Raw genomic sequence first — 20,553 nt, forward strand, 5'->3', positions numbered from 1 at the left:
AATGAAAGGCAGGAAAGGGGAGAAATATGTTAAAAGAAAAACCCCATTAAAAAAAAACAAAAAAAAAAAAAAAAAAAAGAATTCTGTAGGTTATCAGAAGGGTAAAGGGCCCTTTGACACACCCTTTACTAGGGAAGCAGGCTGCTGGGGCTACCTAAGGTACTCACCCTCACTGTAGAAAGCCCTTCTGGAGCTGTCTGCTGCCACTGTCATGCAAACACTGCATAACAAGACAGGCAGCTTCCAACAATTATAATCAAGGCAATGCATTAAAGGCAGGAGCAGCCCAAGATCCACACTCCTGCTGGGCTAGAGGTGGCTGCACCTCCCACCTTTGAAGGAGCCCCAGTCTGACTTTCAGCCTCTGCTCTACTGTGGCAACTGGGTGAGTCAGGCCCCTCTGTCTGCACCTTGTGGATATGCAGAGCAGAGACCCAGCTGTCTGCTAACTTAAGCACACAGAAGGTCAGAGACAGCCAACGGGCATAGCACCTACCAAGGGCTTGGGTTTAGGTCTTAGAAGAACAGTCACCAGCAGATGAGTCTCCAGCTCATGCCTGTCCACTGCAGTACTACATCTCATGCCTGGGCACTGTGCTGTCACCACTGTGTGTGTGTTGGGGGAGGGCACTTTGAGCAGTCTTTATTTTTAATGAGACAGTCTCACTATGGAACCCTAGTTAGCCTTGAGCTTGCTATGTAGAGTAGGCTAGCCTTCAACTCAGTGCTTTGTAGCCTCTGCCTCCGGTGTTGAGTTTACAGCACTGCACCACACTCAGCTGTGACTTTGCTGGTATATGTGATTTTATCTAATACCTTCAGTGCCTTATTTACTTCCTTTATGTCTTCCATCTTCAGTTTGGACCTGCAAAAATAAAGACAATTTTTTCAGCAGTGAAAGATTAAGACACAGCTTATGTACTGCCTATGGCTGGGGGTGAGGGTAGGGGTCGGGGTACAGATGGACCCTGGAGTGGAAGGATGAAACAGGGGTGCTTTAAAAATACTTCCCATTTTTGTGTGACCTGCAGTTGTATTTCATCCCCCCTGGCTCATGTGTCTGCAAAGCCTGGGGCTATGTAGCCTATAAGGAAATTGTCAAGCCCACAGGGTCAAAAGAACTGAAGTAGCTGCCCATTAAAGAATGGTGAACGAGCTCTGGAAGCCTGGGATTCTGGCTTCTCTGCCTAACTGTCTCCACATTTAATGTACTTATGGAAGGCCAGGAAGTACAGGCCTAACTGGCACTCTCAGTAGAGACTTCAATCTCCCGGCTTCTTGGGAGGTGCCCAGCCCATTGGGCTCCAGAAGGAGCAGGCCTTGGGCCTTCTTAAAAAGCTGATTAGTGGGGGGGCTGGTGAAATGGCTCAGTGGGTAAGAGCACCCGACTGCTCTTCCGAAGGTCCAGAGTTCAAATCCCAGCAACCACATGGTGGCTCACAACCATCCGTAATGAGACCTGACGCCCTCTTCTGGTGTGTCTGAAGACAGCTACAGTGTACTTACATATAATAATAAATAAAAATAAATATTTTAAAAAAAAAAGCTGATTAGGTTTAAACACCTTAGATTGCTAGGTATCCAAGGGGTAGATTTCTGAGAGATAGGCTGAATTTCCCCAGAGCTTAAAAATAGCATCAAAACATTCGGAAGACCACACCATAGCCTTCATTACGGATCAGCAGGTATCTCCTTTCCTGTCAAGCTGCAGAAAAAGGCCAGCAGACTGACTGGCTCAGAGGCTGTCCTGGCATAGGCTTGCAGGAAGGGGAGCTATGGCGAAGTGGCTACTTGGGCAGTCCTGTCTGGGTTGCATGTACACCTAACTCAGGCACAGCCACACAGCATGGCTTTGAGGGACACAGTGACTGAGCATCTCCAGGTAGGATTCCAAAGCTAGGTCAGGTGGTAGCACTGAGACAGCCCCAAAGTCAGAAACCCACGTCTCTGAGGTGTGACTCTACTTTGTACCCATCTGTTGTGGGGACCAGCAGAAGGAAACGCCAGGTATAAACCTTTTCAGCCAGTTCCACGTCTGGTGAGTGCTCCTGGGCTGCCCAAGGAGTTCACCTGAGCTTGGCACGGGACAGCCATGGGTTTTGTGTTTGTTCAGGGAGAGGAGGACAGAGTGGGGAAAAGGGGAGAACATGGCAAGTACCAGGTCAAGAGAAGGCAGCGTGGAACATGTAGAAAAGGTTAGGGCTCAGGGTGGGCTGTGGCCCACCAGTAGTCCTGTGCATCTCTAGGAAGATGTTGAGAGAGAATAGTGAGTGAGCCTCTGAGAGAGGACAAAGGCAGAATGTTCCCTTTACTGATAGGAGACCTTCCATCCAGCATAGGGGGGCAGGATCTAATCCTGGTATGAGGCTTTGGAAGGAGGACTAGAAGTTCAAGGCTAGCCTAGGCTACATAGTAAGACTGTACCAAACACCAAGGGTTGGGACGAAGCAGAAGTGACAGAACTCATGCCCTGGGGTCAACCTCTAGCATCTCATGTGTATAAGCCTTGGGGCTGGAGAGGGAGAGACTCAGTAGTTAAGAGCACTCACTGCTTTTCTTGGGGACCTGAGTTCAGTCCCCAGCAACCATGTCAGGTGGCTCACAATTGCCTGTAACTCCAGCTTCAGGAACCTCAATACCCTTGGCCTCTGAGGGCACCAGCACTTATGTGCATATACTATTTCCATACTTAATAAAAATAAATTCTTTAAAAAACAGAACAGGGGGCTGGAGGGATGGTTCAGTGGTTAAGAGCACTGACTGTTCTTCCAAAGGTCCTAAGTTCAATTCCCAGCAACCACATGGTGGCTCACAACCATCCGAGATGAGATCGGACTCCCTCTTCTAGTGTGTCTGAAGTCAGCTACAGTGTACTTACAAATAATAAATAAATCTTTAGGCCGGAGCAAGAGGGGCCAGAGGGAGCAGAGGTCCTGAGTTCAATTCCCAGCAACCACATGATGGCTCACAACCATCTGCACAGCCACAGTGTACTCATACACATAAAATAAGTAAATTTAATAGGAGACCTTCCAACTTTGCAGACAAAACCGGTTGTGCACATTCTCATACTTCTTGAACTTTTCTAGCTTTCTCTCGTTTGTTTTCCATCTCTAAACCTCTTCTGGTCACACATATCCTGGCTGTACTGTCACAATTCCCCAAGGCTCTGGTCTTGAGGGGTGCAAGAGGAACTTTTCTTCTCTTAGACCAGACAGGTCTGCCAGGGTCTGGTCAAAGGACAAGGAACCACATAGCTGCCTCCTGAGACCCGGCCGGCTCCTCCTGCACTAGGCGGAAGGTGCACAGATCCAGCCTTGCATGTGGGTGGCTCTTACTGGCTAAGGTGTAGTCCCATTTCCTGGAGGGCTTGCTCCTGCTCCTCACAGACCTTCCGTAACTCTGCCTTCTCATCTTGGAGCTCCCGCAGCTCCTGCAACAGACAAGCCACATGTCACACACACTGCATTTTCCTCTGTAAAGGTCTGGTAAGCACTGTGGCCAGGAGAGCAGAATGTCTTGCAAAAGCAAAAAACTGTTTTGTAGCATTACTATCAGCTCTTGTGGGTGGATGACTTCACACCAGCTATGGGCAGGGGAGACAGTGAGTTTGAGACCAGCCTGGGCTCAAACAACTATAAGTGGCTTTTAACTAGATACAAGAGCACAGGCCAATTAAGAACAGTTACCAGGCCGGGTGTGGTGGCGCACATATTTAATCCCAGCACTCAGAAGGCAGAGGCAGGCGGATTTTTGAGTTCGAGGCCAGCCTGGTCTACAGAGTGAGTTCCAGGACAGCCAGGACTACACAGAGAAACCCTGTCTCGAAAAACAAAAAAACAAAAACAAAAGAAGTTACCAGAATTGAGCATGGTGGCATACACTTTTTACAAATTATTATTTTTAAAAATGTATTTATTCATGGATTTTTAAATGTAGTACTCTATCTGCATGCACACCTACTTGCCAGAGGAAGGCATCAAAGTCCTTTATATGTGGTTATGAGGCACCCTGTGGTTGCTGGGATTAAACTCAGGACCTCTGGAGGAATAGCCAATGTTTTTAACTGCTAAGCCATTTTACCAGCTCATGGTGGTATACACTTTTAATCCAGCATTCAGGAGGCAGAGGCGAGTTTTAGGACAGCCAAGGCTATACATAGCAACCTTATCTCTAAAAACAAACAAACAAACAAACAAACAATAAACAAAAAAGGAGCAGTTACTCTGCTCATGCTGGCTTCTGGTGGCACACACTTCACACCTTTAATCCCAGCACGTAGGACAGAGAAGCAGGCGGATCTCTATGCGACCCAGCCCGCCTGGTCTACAGAGTGAGACCCTGTCTACATAGTTGCTGTCTTAAAACCCAAAACAATCATCCCAATGGACAAGCAAAGCTTTGCATGTCTTGAGCGCCTACTGAAGGCATGGTTTTAAAAGCAGTTATCTGGGCTGGATGTGGTAGGAGACAGTACTAAGTGTTCAATGTGTTCCTCTACTGTATACTGAGCTTGAGATCTGCCTGGGCTATAAGAGACCTTGTCCCGAAACAACGTACAAATCACTCCCCCGACAGCGATCTGGAATGTACACAGACCAACTTTATACAAACTTGTCTTGCTTCAAAATAGAAAACATTTCTTTGTGTGTCTGCATGTGAGTACATGGATATGGGTATACATATGTGGATGTCAGAGGATAGCCCTCAGAAGTCTGTTCTCTCCTTTTATCCTGTGGGTTTTGGGATTGAACCCAGGTGGTCAGACTTAAAGGCAAGCTCCTTCATCTGCTCAGCCATCCCACTGGCTCTAAAGTCTGTTTTATCACCTATCTATCTACCTACCTATCATCTATCTATCTATCTACCTATCCATCCATCCATCCATCCATCCATCCATCCATCCATCCATCTACCTCTCTATCTACCTACCTATCTATCATCTATCTATCTACCTACCTATCTATCATCTATCTATCTATCTATCTATCTATCTATCTATCTACCTACCTATCCATCCATCCATCCATCTACCTCTCTCTCTATCTATCTATCTATTCATCCATCTATCTATCTCCATCCATCCATCCATCCACTTACCTACCTACCTACCCACCCATCCATCCATTCATCCATCCACCTACCTACCTACCTACCTACCTACCTACCTATCTATCCATCCATCCATCCATCCATCCATCCATCCATCCACCCACCCACCCACCCACCTACCTATCTATCTACCTATTTTGAGACATGGTTTCTTTGTATAGCTCTGGCTGTCCTGGAACTCAACCTTGTAAAACACGTTGGCCTCTAATTTAGAGATCCACCTGCCTCTGCCTCCCAAAGGCTGAGATTAAAGACGTGCACCACCACCAAACAGCTTTAAAGTCTATTTTAAAGTATCTTTGGAGAAAGAGAAGAAAATCTTTGAGTAGTGGATTAAGATATTTTTCACCAAGTCTGACAACTTGACTTTGACCTCTAAGACACACTTAGTGGAAGGAGAAAACTGATACCTGCAAGCTGTCCTCTGTCACATGTGCACATGTATAGACATACACGCAATACATGTAATAAAAGTGTTTCTAAAAAGATTTTTAATAAAACCCCAACTGCTTTGTATTAATTAGTCCTGGAATTCTTTTCTTCACTAAAGTCACAAACCCTGGATTTGTCTATGTCAAGGTCTCTAAAAGATGAAGGGGCTGCACGCACACCAGGTGGAAGAAGGCAGATCTCTGTGAGTTCAAATCCAGTTTGCTCTACATATCAAGTTGCTCGCCAGCAAGGGCAACACAGTGAGACCTTGTCTTAAAATGAAAAAGTTAGCGTGACCATGGGGACTGTGAGTGTGTCTGCCCCTTCACTGACAGCATCAAGTCTACAGTTATGTGTACAATTCAAATGCAGACTGAAGGTTTTTGAGGTGGGTATGCTCAATGACAGAGACACTTTCTAGGACCTTTCATGTGCAGTTTCCTCCCGTCTGCTCTCTGGGGCTAGCCTGGCTCAAGCCCCTTCCTTCCCTTTGTCCAGGCGGGGTCTGGGTCTGGAAGCCTCATGCTCAGGATGCCTGGAGGTATCCAGGAAACCAGTCCAGCAGACTGCAATCAGCCGAGTTTCCCAAGAGGTCTGCTCCGACGACAAGAATGTCACTAGGTCAACACTCCACTCATGCTCACAGGATCCAGAACATTCCTGAAAGTGACACCGGGGACTCCAGAGGACTGACCCATGCCAGAAGGGGATGGAACACGGGATGACTATGGGGTCTGGTTCTGTCTGCATCCTGGGCTGACTTGAGCTTTGGGAAAGTGGCTCACTAACTTCTGGGGAGAAGGTCATGTGCGCAGGCGTTTGCTGAAAATGCTGACTTGTCTGCACCAGCTCTCCATACAGCAGCCGATCCTAAGCCCAGCTGCCAGGCACCGCCTGCTTCCTTGGTAGCTGCCGTGGCCCTCCCCGAGGCCTCTGTTTCCTATCTGCTCTTCCCAGCCTTCCCTCTCCTCTGCCTTCATTCTCACTCTCAAGCTTACCACTTGCTCGCTAGCTCGCTCGCCTCTTAGGACAGACTCTCTGTTGGGGTAAAACACTGCCCCTGACCCTGCTCCCACACAGAGGCAGGAGAGGGACTGGCCTTTGTGGAGGTCCTGGACAGGGCCCAGTGCTGAAGGCGGGTGTGTTGGCCATAGGCAGCTCTTACCTTCTTCAGGCCTTCCACTTGCTGCAGCTCTGTCTGGAGCAGACAAGAGGTGTCTTTCTCACGCTGTAGTTCTCTTTGGAGAGCTTGTCTTTGTTCTTTTTCTGACTTCAGTTCTTTCTCTAGACCTGAGCTGTTGTTTCCCCAAAAGTGATCTACAGTTAGTTTCAGTGGGAGATTTCCATGGAAGACCCACAATCTACCATACAAGATCTGGGAACCATCTGAGTAACCACATGGACATGAAAACTTATAAAGAGTGAAACCACGCCACTGCCTCCTTCTCCTCTGGCTACTTGAGCCCCCACCAAAGGCTAGGAGCTGCCAGGTACACGCTTGGCTATGATGCCAATGAGAGGAAAACACAAGGACCTGAGCAGCAGCTAAGTTCAGTATTGTCTGCTTCTTACAGCGGACATTCAGCAGACCGGAAGATACCAAAGAGTGGGGAGAGAGGGACCAAGGTCAGGGGTGAGTTTGGCTGGATACTGACTCATCCTTCCCTAGCCAAGGGGGCTGAGGACACAGTTGGCTCCTGGAGTCTGCCTGCTCAGTTGTCTTTGTGAACCAGGTTTGGGTGTTATACCTGACACACTCTCACACCTAGCCTTGCAAGGGTGAACTCAGGAGAGGGACTGGCTATCTCCTACTCTTGATGGAGACAAGAAGGTAAGTAGGTAGCCACCTCCTGGTCCTCTCGAGCTGACCCGGCACTGCCCAGATCCTCACCATTGGCCCTGCAGCTGGGACAGCTGGAGCTGCAGGGCATTGCCTCTTCCGCTGAGCTCCTGCTGCAACTTGTGGCTTCGCTCTTCTGCCGCCTGCCTGGCCCGTTCCGCCTGCTGTAACCTAGAGACAATGCAAGCACACACAGACAGATTCTATCTTTGCAAGGAAAGGCTCGCCTCTAGTAACTAAAAGCTTTCAGCTTGAGCTGCAACTCCCCCTTCCTCCTTCCCTCCTTTCTTTTCTTTTTCTTTCTTTTCTCTTGAGATAGCGTCTTGTTCTGTAGCTTAGGTATGTCTTGAAGTTGCTACCTAGTTCAGACTGGTTTCAAACTCATGATCTTCCTGCCTTAGCCTCAGTGCACACCACGCACAGCTTATCACCTGGCAGGGCATCTATGCGATGGCAGAAGCTGCTTCAGTGCTAGGATGAGAGGCATGCGCACGTGGAGGTTAGAGGATTGCCTGAGGCGCCAATCTTCCCCTTGCTGAGGCAGATCTGTATCTGCCACTGTGTGCACAGGCTTCTGGTCCACAGGCTTCCAAGGACTCGGCTTTCTTTGCCTCCTATCCTGCCATAGGCATTCCATTTTTTTTATCTGTGCCCCGCCCCCGGTTTCGTGTGGGTTCTAAGGATCTGAATTCAGGTCCTTGCGCTCTCCCGCGGCAAGCCCCCCAGCTCCATCTGTTTCTAGTTGAATTGTTTGGCTTGCTAGGGTTCTTTATATAGTCTACTACAAGTTCACTGGCAGATATTTATTCAAATTTCCACTAAATTCATAATAATTCCTTTTAATACTTTCAACTACCTTTCATAGGATGAAAGTTTAAAGTATTATTATTATATTGATATTTGTCTTAGGGCTTTATTGCTGTGAACAGACACCATGACCAAGGCAACTCTTATAAGGGACAACATTTAAATGGGGCTGGCTTACTGGTTCTGAGGTTCAGTCCATTATCATCATGGCAGGAGCATAACAATGTCTAGACATGCATGGTGCTAGAGGAGTTTAGAGAGTTCTACATCTTGTTCCAAAGGCAAACAGAAGATTGGCTTCTAGGCAGCTAGGAGAAGGATATCAAAGCCCACCCCCACAGTGACGCCCTTCCTCCAACAAGGCCACACTCCTAATAGTGTCACCCCCTATGCCAAGCATATTCAAACCACCACAATAATATTACTTTTTTTTTTTTTTTCTTTTGGATTTTTGAGACAGGGTTTCTCTGTGTAACCCTGGCTGATCTGGAACTCACTCTGTAGACCAGGCTAGCCTCTAACTCAGAGATCCACTTGCCTCTGCCTCCTGAGTGATGGGATTAAAGGCTAGTAGGTTTAGGATTTTGATAGAGTCTAAATTCACCCAGGTTTTCTCTTATAGGTTGTGGTGGTTTGAATAGAAATGGTCCTCAGAGGCTCATGTACTTGGCTTGGTCTCTAGGGACTACCTGGCAGGGATTAGGAGGTGTGGCCTTGTTGGAGGAAGTCTATCACTGGGAGTGGGCGTTGGGGTTTCAAATGCTCAAGCCAGGCCCAGCATGTCTCTCTCTCTCTTCTTGCTGCCTACTGATCCAGTTGTAGAACTCTCTGCTCATTCTCCAGCATCATGCCTGCCTGCCTGCCTGCCACAACGCTTCCCGCCATGCTGTTGAGGGACTAAGCTTCTGAAGCCGTAAGCCAGCCCCAGTTAGATGTTTTCCTTAAATGTTAAATGTTCGCCTGCGAGGCAGTGGTGGCACCTGCCTTTAAGCCCAGCACTCAGGAGGCAGAGGCAGGCGTATTTCTGAGTTTGAGGCCAGCCTGATCTACAGAGTGAGTTCCAGGACAGTCAGGCCTACACAGGAAAAACCCTGTCTCAAAAAACCAAAAGAATTGCCATGGTCAGGCTGGAGAGATGGCTCAACGGTTAAGAGCACTGACTGTTCTTCCAGTCCTGAGTTCAATTCCCAGCAACCACATGGTGGCTCACCACCATCTGTAATGAGATCTGACGCCTTTTTCTGGTGTCTGAAGACAGCGACAGTGTACTCACATACATGAATTAAAAAAAAAAAAAAGAAATGCCATGGTCATAGTGTCTCTTCACAGAAAAAGAACCCTAAGACGTAGGCCATGCAGCGTTTCCTGTTTCCTTCTAAAAGACTTACAGCTTTTAGTTTTACATTGAAATTTACTGTCTTCTTTGAGGCAGCTGTTCTGTCATTTTAGAGGGTTGAGAGTCACTGTCTGTAGATGAAGTACCAATTGCTCTGATACTAATTATCCAAAAGACCACCTTTGTTTGGAGTCAGCATCTCTCAAAAAGCAGCTGACTACAAAGGTCTGATTGGGATGCTATCATTTTTTTTTAAAGGTTTATTTTTATTTGTTTATTGTATATGAGTGCTCTATTTGCATGTAGATCTGCGTGCCATAAGAGGGCATCAGACCTCATTACAGATGGTTGTGAGCCACCATGTGGTTGCTGGGAATTGAACTCAGGATCTCTGGAAGAGGAGACAGTGCTCTTAACCGCGATCCATCTCTCCAGCCCTTGATGCTATCATTTTTTAAAAATTTATTTTATTTGTGTGTGTGTGTGTAGTCTGCAGAAGCCAGATGACCTCATGGAGCTGTAGTTAAAGGTCACTGTGAGCCACCCAATGTGGGTGCTGGGAATGAACTGGGGTCTTCTGCAAGAAGTAAGTGCTCTTAACTGCTGAGTCATCTCTCAGTCGCTGGAACTCCATTGTGGTCCACTGCTGAGCCGATATTTCAATGTGACAGTGGTAATCCACTCTATCTAGTTCCAGATCCTGAGAGGACACTCTGATGGAGTGGCCAAAAGGCTGGCTGACTGACTTACCAAGGCTGCTGTACCCCCAGAGGGTAGTCAAGGAAGAATGGTGACCCCAAGTTATCTGTACTTCTCAGTGGGACTCTATCTCTAGGTCCAAGTACGCCCAGAACCTTCTAGAGACGGCATGTCTACCAGGGAAGTGTTACCTTTCCTCCATTTGCTTCATGCTGGACATCACCTGAGTATTTTTTCCTTCAAAAGATGCGATGGCTTCATTCTTCTGCTGTAAACTGCTCTCTGCACTCTACCAAAGCAAAGAGAGGAGGTTGTAAGCTGCCCACTTTTCCACATCTCTGCATGACATAGAGGGCTCACTGTTAACACATATTCTACGACACTCTCAAGAGTATTTGGAAGACAAACCAGGTCAAGGCTCCAGCTCTGCCAATCGAAGAAGAGCAGAGGCAGGTACTGGGGTTGGCTTCCTGGAGTCAGTGTGAACTCTGCTCCTGAGTAGCATCATAGCCTGGGCATACTTGCCAGTTCATGTGACCCCTTGAAGGTTCTCAAGGGAGGTCTTGTCAGCCTCGGTTTCCTATCAAGCAAGGGAGGCTCAGAAGAGAAGAGACTGCCAGGGACTGAAGAGCCAGCCCGAGGCAGGGCAAGTCCTCAGCCATGTCTGTGAGACGCACTATGTCCCAGTTTTAATCAGAACAGGTACCCAGTACCAGGAAGCAACACTCTGAAGTCACAAAAGACACTGTAAAATGACAGGCTACTGAGAGGCTGCTGTGGAAGGAAGTCCTAAGCAACACAGAGGGTGTCTTGGACGGACTCTTCCACTAAGGAAATCACCGAAGAAAACAAGATGAAAGAGCACACTAAGTGTAATTCAGCTCAAAGAAAGAGCTCCAGAGGAAATGCAGAAAAGACAGCGTAACAAGGGCGAGGGTGACCAGCCTTAGCAATAAGACTTCTGACCCCACATGATCAACCCTGATGCCACCTGGGTATTCTACAGCTTAATTCAGTTCAGTTCTGCTAGCAGCCTGCAGAGTTAATGAGGATGCCACAGGTGAAATGCATTCCCAAAGACTGCCCACTCTCCTTGCCTCAGGGGAGGTCTAAGAGTTACTACCTGCCTATGCCACAGTTGGCACTGCTGATCAGTAGGACAGACACGATGGTCAAGATGGGAGTGCTGCTCTAAGGCCAGAGGCTGCACACATGATGGGTTGGCCCTGTCAAGGCTGATGTGACAAGGCTGGAAAGTGGGTGGTTCTTTCTAGTTATGCAAAGCAGTTAGTATAACCCTGTCACCCTAACTTGGAAGACAGTTAGTGACAGTACTGCTACCGCTCCAGGAGAGGTGCCTGGGGGGTAAGAGTGCCAGCAGCTGTCAGTGCTCTGTGCTGCTTGAGCAAGGTTCTGAAAGAAGGGCAGAGTCCAGGACAAAGCTGACTTGTTTGCAGAGAGACATAGCACACATCCAGAGGAAGGGGCTAGATGAGCAACTTCTCTTGACCCTCCAACGTAGAAGACTAAACAGTAGGCCGGGCACAGAGGCACATCCCTGTAATCCCAGCACTTGGGAGGCAGAGGCAAGCCTGGTCTACATACAGAGTTCCAGTACAGCCAGGTATATATAACAACAAAACAAACAAACAAACAAACACTGGCCATAAAAGCCCTGTTAAGTCAGCTCCTGCAGGCTGGAGGAATGGATCACGGGTAGAGCACTTGTCTAGGGTATGTGCGGCCCCATGTAGTGAAACTCAGACCCCAGTCTTTTCTACGTAAGGCTAGGATTTTGGATGATCAGTCATGAATAAAGCAGAGAGACACAGACACAGGTGTGGACTCAAACCCTGACACAGTCATGCAAAGCCGTGATCAAGAGGAAGAAGCGCATTCACTGAAGTGACCTGAGCCTGTGACAGAGGTGACAGGACTGCCAACGAGCCAAGAGTCTGCTAGAGAAATACTTAGGAATACGGTTTCTATTACGAATGCCAGGCTAGCAAAACTGACACCAGTCAGAGGCTGGCCACCAAAGCTGTTTATCTTCAGGAACTCCTTCAAAACGTGGCCAAGGACGTTTGGGTCTGTGGTCTGGGCGGTCCCTGCTCAGACTGAGTGCTTGTCTCTTTTCCAAGCAGGTCCTCTACACTCAATGCTCTGTTTCTACCTCATCGCCATAGGCTGTGAGGGGCCAATGTGAGACGGACAGTTGGCTTCCAGCTCATGGGTCATGTGGGCTGCTGGAGAGTTCCTGGCTGCCAGCCAGAGTTTGTGGCCCTGAGGAGGATTCGGGGTCTGGATAGAACTTCCCAGAAGCTTTCTTGGGGCTAACTAGAGACAGACAATTATGTGCCCACCAACAAACATTCTCTCTCTCACCGGGCTGCAGCCCAGAAAAGACGGAGTTCCTAGAGTCCTGCAGCTACGACGATCAACATCCCCCATGGAGCACACCAGAGGCAACGTGTGTACAGCCTCCATTTCGCCTGGAGACAGGACGGGTCTGGCTTACTCTAGATGGCTCCTTTTTCTCTTCCCTCTCAGAGGCACAAGTGCAAAGCTGCCGAGGTCTCTGAGTGACTGCCAAGAGCAAGGTCTGAAGGGCTCACCCTGTTACAGAGAAACTTCCATGCTCAACGGCAGTCTACTAGATTACTGGAGCACTTTCCCTAACACACACTATTATGTCTCCGTATGAGCCAAAACCTGAAAAAAAAATGTAAAATCTTAAAACAGATGGTTCTTCAGGAGGTCCCGGCACCCACACTGGGCAGCTCACAAATGCTCTAAGGAGTCTGAGGTATCTGGCCTTCTCAGGTACATGCACACATGTGTACATACACTCACACAGACACACATGTACACACACACATAAAAATAAACCTTTAAAAACAAATATATACAGCAGACACAGCAGTGCATACTTCCAACCCCAGCACAGGCAGAGGCAGGTGGAACTCTGGGTTTGAGGTTAGCCTGGTCTATGTTGTGAGTTCCAGGGCAGTCAGAGCTACCCATGAGACCCTGTCTCAAACAAAGAAGCCAAAGCACTACAATAACATAGGGGTTGAGGATTAGGCTTGTCTGTACATTGTAGGAAGGAAGAAGATAACACTGGAAGGCATCAGTGTGTGTGTGTGTGTTACAGCCTGAGGCCAGCTCTCACCTGAACTTTGTGAAACATCTGTAAGTTAATAGCTTTGACTTCCTCCAGCTGCTGGCGAAGGGCAACGAGCGTGTCTTGCTTCTCATGGGTGTCCTTCTCCAGCAACTTCATGGCGATCTCCATCTCTGTCTTCATTCCAATCTGCAACTCCAGCTCCTTTTCCAGTTCCTTTAAAGACATGTACAAGGAGAAGCAAAGGAGGAGAAAGGTCTGATGGGATTCATTCATTCATTCTCTTCTCCCTTCCTTTCTCCTTCCTCTGTCCCCATGCCCAATCCCCTTCCCTTTCTTCTTTTCTTCCTCTCTTTTCCCTCTTCTCAGTTTGGAAAGAGTCTAACTGTGTAACCTAGGCTGGCCTTTAACTCATAATCCTCCTGCCTCCGCTCCTGAGTTATTAGGAGTACAGCACCACCACACCTGACTCTTTGCCCCTCTTTTCTTTTTTTTTTTTAAAGATTTATTTATTATTATACATAAACACACTGTAGCTGACTTCAGACACACCAGAAGAGGGTGTCAGCTCTCATTATGGGTGATTGTGAGCCACCATGTGGTTGTTGGGATTTGAACTCAGGACCTTTAGTAGAGCAATCAGTGCTCTTACCCACTGAGCCAGCTCACCAGCCCTGCCCCTCTTTTCTTTTGGAGTGAAAGCTGGCTCTGTATCAAGTCAATGTCCGGGCGATCCTTTTGTGCACCATGTAAAGGTTGTCTTTGTATTATTCAAATGCTGGTTTATGGACTGCAGAGATCTGATTACAGGCAGCAGCATCATATCTTGTAAACTCTCTAATACCTTCCGATTGGTTTAATAAAGAGCTGAAGGCCCTATAGCAGAGGAGGAGAGAACAGGCAGGACTTCCAGCAGAGATAAGGACTCTGGGAAAGAGCCAGGCTCAGCTAGAAATTGAGGAGGTAACAAGCCATGTACAGAATATAAATAAATATAAATGGGTTAACTTAAGCTATAAGAACTAGTTGGGAGCTAGCCTAAGCTAAGGCCTGATCTTTTATAATTAATAAAATGTCTCCATGTGGGGGTGGAGAGATGGCTCAGCAGTTAAGAGCACTGGCTGCTCTTGCAGAGGTCCTGAGTTCAATTCCCAGCAACCACATGGTGGCTCACAACCATCTGTAATGGGAACTGGTGCCCTCTTCTGGTGTGTGTCTGAAGACAGCTACAGTGTACTCACATACTTTAAATAAATAAATAGGAGGCCAGCCTGGTCTACAAAGTGAGTTTCAGGAACTCAATGCTGGGTGGTACACACTGACTTGGCAACATGAGCCTCGAGTTCTAGAAGCCAGGTCATCTCAAACTAGAAAACAGAACCCATGGCCTGCAGGATCGCTTAGCTTGTGACTGAGTACCAGGAGACCTCAGGGAATAAGACGAGTTTCTGAATACTTTGGAATTTATCATGGAACAGGTACCACGATTCTGAAATGGCTCTTTCTGTCCTGGTACCTCAGGACACAGTGTCCCAAATGCATTCCAGGAAGTCAACTCAAGAAAGCACACAGAAGAACTAGGTTGGAAAAAGACCTGTGGCTACCAATGCACAGCGTGGAAACAAGTGGGCCTGAGCCTGTGACAGTGGAGCCAGAGCTGTACTCCCAGCAGCCTCTAGGGAAGACTCAGACAATGGGGACCAACACAAATGATGACAGAACTGCAGGGTAGACCCAAGCTAAAAAGGGCAATTTCCGGCTTTCTAGGAGTGCCAGCAGGTGTGCGCATGCATGCGGGAGTGTAGACAGGTTTCATCTGGAGGGCAGTTGACAGACTCTTCCTAAGGCCCTGGGTCTCACCAGTCGGACTTTCTTCTCCTCCTTCAGCTGTTTCCACACATCGCTGTACATTTCATCCAGGCCCTGCCGGGTCTGCTTGTAAGTCTCCAGTTCAACCTTGGTGTCCTGTTTTGTTATCTGAATCAAACAAGAACACCAAGAACGGCTCACTGTTGGAAAGTGACCTTGGGACAATACATTTCAAATCATGTCACAATCCTTAACAACAACAACAAAAGGATAATTTTCTACTCTTTAAACATGCTGGATCTTAGAGCTATAATAACCTGAAAGACAAAGGATGCTGCCAGCAGGCCAATACATTCTGTATGACTGTGCAACAGTGGCTCACTATGTACCTCAGGCAGGACTTGAACTTGTGATCCTCCTGCTTCTGCCTCTTTAGTGATAGGCTTGTGGCTTACCACATGTGGATAACTCAACAGAGTTTCATAAGGAGTTACACAGTGTAACAGTTTAGTTAAACAGTATAACAGTTTAGTTAATCTGTATAACAATTTAGTTAAGTTTCTTTACAACAGGACAACAGTTCCTGGTGGGAAAGACTCCCTTTGGATCCCTCACACTGCGAGCACAGTGCTGACTCAGACCTCAGCTCTACCCGTAAGCCACCAGGTGAGGCAGAGCTGCAACCTCACAGCTGTCAGGGCATCTGCAGTGTAGGAGGAACAAAGTGCAGGAGAAGGAAGGCTGTGCCCAGCCATGGAGCAGGGAGAGAATGACAGTCCACCCAGCACTGAGCCCTGAAATACAAACGCTAGAGTCTGAGGAGTCCTAAGTGATCCACATGGCGTTGTGAGTGACACTTGAAGGGACATCAGCGAGAAGGTACTTTCTGATCATACAAGTCTGGGGCAGTTAAATCACAGCTGGCCTTGCTCTTTGGAGGCTCAGCGACCAGGCAGTGGAACAGGGAAAGGGACTCTTCTGTACAGCACAGGCTCAGTCTTTCCTCCCCAGAAAAGCCGGGAAAGCCACCGTTTCCAAGGTCATCTGGAGAGGTTTAAAGCATCCTGGAGGACATGTGCAGACCATCTGTGACTGTGATGACATTTCATACAAGAGACTCAATGTTCTTAGGGGGACCCTGAAGCTTTCCCTCACGATGCCAAGGGTCAGCTACAAGCTTGAAACTAATGACGAGAGAGAGAGAGAGAGAGAGAGAAAAGAAGACTGCCCAGTTGTCAGGTCAGCCTCTCACCTCCACGCTCTTCTCGCTTCTTTCTCGAATTACTTCATTCTGTTCTCTCAGCTGCTGCTGTTCTTTTTGTAGGGAACAAATTCGGTCTGTTGCAGCTGAAAGCTGATTAAGAAAGATTTCGTACATGTTTTTTAACATCAGAGTTAATCTTGCTGCCCACATTGAGAGCTGACACTGAGCTCCTGCACAGTTTATGATGCGCCTCAATGCCTTGTGTTTTGTTTCCTTGCTTCAGATATGGAATGTGTGGTTCAAAGTCCCAGCGACATCTCTGTAGTGAGACCTATGTTGCACCCGCCCCATCCTAGCTTTCTGTACCCGCTCCAATTTTTTCCCATATTGCAAAATCAGTTATTTCATGTTTCATGTGAGTGAAAATTTATGTACATACACATACAAATTATCCACTACTATAGAAGCACCAAACAGAAATCTGCCATTACTTAAACATTTAGAATAGCTTTTAATGACTTGAGAAAATTTTATACCAACAGGGGGACATGTTGTATGGTACACTCTCACAGTTATTTAAAAAAATCAAGCAGTCCCCAAATGTGTAAAATGGGGACTATTTATGCTATGAGAGGCAAAGGGATCTCAGTGTGTTTTCTTGCTTCTTGGGATGGGGTCTCACTGTGTAGCTACTGGCTGGCCTGGAACTCACAAGAGACAAGCTTGCCTCTGCCTTCCGGGTACGGAGATTAGCACAGTGTGCTGCCACTCCCAGCCCTGTTTGTTGTTGCCCGCGTGTCCACACCCCTGCCTGTGCCTGCACTGCAAACGACAGAGGTTGACCGTGGGGGTCCTTCTCCATGGTTCCACCCTAGTTTTTGAGGCCGCAGAGGAGTGTGCTGTTCTGGTTAGGCTTGCTGGCCTGGCGAGCCCATAGATATGCCTGTCTCTGCTTCCCAGAGCTAGGGTTTCAGGAGCGTGCAGGCCTGTGGGGCTCAGACTGGGGGCTGGAGACGCCCCCTCAGGTCCTATGCGATGGAGCAAGCACTCTCCTACTGAGCCAGCTCCCCAGCTCTCACGGTCAGTTTCTTCATCAGCGGAAATATATTTTATTGTCAAGGGCGATTAAAGATTTTGGAGGAAAGAATCAAACTTAAGTCATCAGAAATCCTGAGATGTGTCATCACGGCTTAAAGGAAGAATAGTTGGACTCATTCATGAGGAGGAGCGAGGAGCAAGCCATCTGTTTGTCTTCCCTCAGTGGAGGGATCATGAGACACTGAACTGCCCTCTAAAACCCTCCAGAGTTCTCCTAAGACCCCAGACTGATGGTTCTCAACAACTGCAGACGGCCTAAGGCCTGGAGGTGTTAGTTGTCAAACAGGAAGAAGCAAGTCACAGCCGTCAGCTACTTCCCATTCCTTGGTGAAGGATTCTCTAAAGCAGGTCTTTTCCTACAGTCTGCTGAAGAACACACCCAGCTGCCGAGTTTCAAGAGTACAAGGCTGAAGCATGCACCTGCCTGGGAGCAGTGTCCTGTTCTAAAGTCACCCAAGTCTTCAGCCCCTCCCCCAGCCCTGCTTCAGGAGTATTTATAATGTCCACAACAAAATTATAAATTCCATGTATCACTCGGCTGGGAGACATAAGAATGAGGCTTAAAGACCTACCTATCTCCGGGAGGCTCCAAGGCCTGCCTACCAAGCAAGGAATGTGGGCTAACTGCTGTGGTGCCTCACATGACAATCCCCTGGGAATATTGCCGCTGGGTATCCTTCCACTCACAAAGTCCTGAGCCCTTCCCCGGAAAGCCCCTAAGGAGAGCAGCCTACAGTAAGCCTTGGTGGGTCCTTCACTTACAGACCCTCCTAGCCTGCTGCACCCTGCCTCCATACTTTGGGATGCGCCTTCTTAAGCCCCTTCTTAAAGCTTTCTTCCTTCCTACTACCTGTGGAAAAGTCTCAAGGCTGAGCATCCCCCCTCCTGCTAACAGGAGACAAGATGTATCCAGCAGGGAGATTGCCGGGCAGCGGGCAGCAAGCCTTCTTCCTCAGCCTCAGCCCTCCTTCTTCCTGTCCTTTCAGTCTCTCTCTCTTCCTAGTGAGAAAGCAGAGAAAGACCACACTGTGGGGAGACTGGATCTGTGCTCCTAAGAGGTCAAAGCAGAAGGGGTAGGCTGGGGGTGCCTCCAGGGTAGTCTGTGTTCTCTGGGGCAGCAGGGAAGCATGTGACACTACAGCAAAGATGGGTAGAGAAGAAAACGCCCATTTCATATCCACCTGATGGTGCACTGCCCAGAGGCGATAAAACCGAGCTTGCAGGGAGCTGCCTCAAGATCAGCCTCAGTGTCTCACAGGAAGCCCTCCCTCCACAGGCGGAACACAGATGCTCTGTCTCCTGTGCACTTCCACAGGAGGCGTGCTCGTCTCCCAGTGAGATGCTATGGTCAGATGCACCATCTATCCCACCTCTTTCTCTCTCTCTTTTCTTCTTGTACAATGTGTGGAACCCAGGGCCTTGCGTATACTCGGCAAGCACTCTGTCATGAGCACTCTTTACTTTCTGAGACAGGGTCTCTTTAAGCTGTTCAGGCTGGTTTTGAACTCATTCTCTAGCCCAGGCAGCATTGAACTTGCAATCTTCTTGGCTCAGCCTCCCAAGTAGCTGGGATGATACCTGGCATGGCTTATACCACTTCTTAGCCTTGGGACACTCTTTTGTTTAAGCTAAAGTTACAAACCTCTTCTTGAAGCTTTGAGTTCGTCTTTTCCAAGCCATCTATCTTCGTCTGAAGATCCCCAACTGTGCAGCTGTAGAGGAAAAACACAGGGGGCAGCAGAAACTTAAAGCAGTGGACTGTCTTCCCAACTGGTGAAAGAAGGGATAGTCCTGACTTCCTGCGTGAGAGGAAAGGCGCAGGTCTGCTCAGAACTCAGAGGTAGGAACTCTCAATGTGTGTGAATATTAAAATATCGTCAGCCTAATGTGCTGGTGCACACTTTTAATTCCAGCACTCGGGAGGCAGAGGCAGGGTCCCTGTGAGTTCCAGACCAGCCTAGTCTACACAGTGAGTGCCAGAACAGCCAGGACTATGTAGAGAGACCCTGACATAAAAACCACAAAAGAACAACAACAAAAAACTACTGACAATAAACCCTATCCTCCAAATAATCTACTGATATAGCTATTTGGCTATAAAGAAAATATTTCCCTCCATTATAATGGATGATGAGAATCAAAAATATATTGGCATTCATATTAGACCTTTTAAAATAGAAAAATTAAATTATATTTATTTAGTTCTTTGGCAGGGGTCACTTGCCACAGTGCAGCTGTAGAGCTCAGGACAACTCACGGAGTTATTTCTCTCCTCCTACCACGTGGGCCCCAGAAGTCAGGCTCACTTTATTTTATTTTATTTTAATTTTATTTTGAGATATGGTCTTTCTATGTAGCCCTGGCTGAGCCAGAGCTCACTATGTATATCAGGCAGGGCTAGCCTCGAACTCAGAGACCTGTCTATCTCTGCCTCCCAAGTGTTTGGGAATTAAAGGTATGTGCGGCCACACCCTGCCAAGATCACCAGGCTTGGCAGCAGGAGCTGTACCTGCTGAGCAATCTTGCCAGTTGTGTGTGTGTGTGTATGTGTGTGTGTAGGTCAGAAGTTGCCACCGGTTATCTCAATTTGTGTTTATTTCTTTAAAAAGACTTCCTTGGATGTACATGAGTGTTTGACTTGTATGTATCCGTGTAGAGAGTACCAGAGCTTCTGGTACTGGAGTTGCAGATGGTTGTGATTTGCCGTGTAGGTGCTGAGAACCAAACCCAGGGCCTTCGCAAGAGCAAGGACCTGCTTGTTAACCACTGAGTGATCTCTCCAGCCCCACTCTCCTAACCTTTGAGACAAGGTCTCTCACTGAATGTGTAGCTCACTAATTGGCTAGAATGGTTAGCTACTAAGTTCTAGGGATTTGCCCATTTCCATGTCCCAAGGCTGAGGTCACATATGTACAAGGCAATACTCAGCTTCTTTTTTTTTTTTTTTTTAAAGATTTATTTATTTATTATATGTAAGTACACTGTAGCTGTCCTCAGACACTCCAGAAGAGGGCGCCAGATCTCGTTACGGATGGTTGTGAGCCACCATGTGGTTGCTGGGATTTGAACTCTGGACCTTCGGAAGAGTAGTC

General features: G+C 47.8%; 1 protein-coding gene across 2 annotated transcripts in view; it reads right to left on the bottom strand.

Annotated features, from left to right (window-relative positions):
• Positions 1 to 20,553, bottom strand: part of Rufy1 (RUN and FYVE domain containing 1) — a 42,027-nt gene that overhangs the window by 2,009 nt on the left and 19,465 nt on the right. For both annotated transcript variants that reach the window (XM_021175693.2, XM_021175692.2), the window contains exons 8-16: positions 19,104 to 19,173; positions 16,412 to 16,513; positions 15,211 to 15,327; positions 13,399 to 13,566; positions 10,418 to 10,515; positions 7,436 to 7,555; positions 6,710 to 6,839; positions 3,339 to 3,433; positions 817 to 865 (exon numbers count right to left, since the gene is read on the bottom strand). In XM_021175693.2, the coding sequence (XP_021031352.1) occupies positions 817 to 865; positions 3,339 to 3,433; positions 6,710 to 6,839; positions 7,436 to 7,555; positions 10,418 to 10,515; positions 13,399 to 13,566; positions 15,211 to 15,327; positions 16,412 to 16,513; positions 19,104 to 19,173 (949 nt within the window). The remainder of the gene's footprint in view (positions 1 to 816; positions 866 to 3,338; positions 3,434 to 6,709; positions 6,840 to 7,435; positions 7,556 to 10,417; positions 10,516 to 13,398; positions 13,567 to 15,210; positions 15,328 to 16,411; positions 16,514 to 19,103; positions 19,174 to 20,553) is intronic.

The sequence above is a fragment of the Mus caroli genome, chromosome 11 (assembly GCF_900094665.2).
Source record: "Mus caroli chromosome 11, CAROLI_EIJ_v1.1, whole genome shotgun sequence".
Classification (NCBI taxonomy): Eukaryota; Metazoa; Chordata; class Mammalia; order Rodentia; family Muridae; genus Mus; species Mus caroli.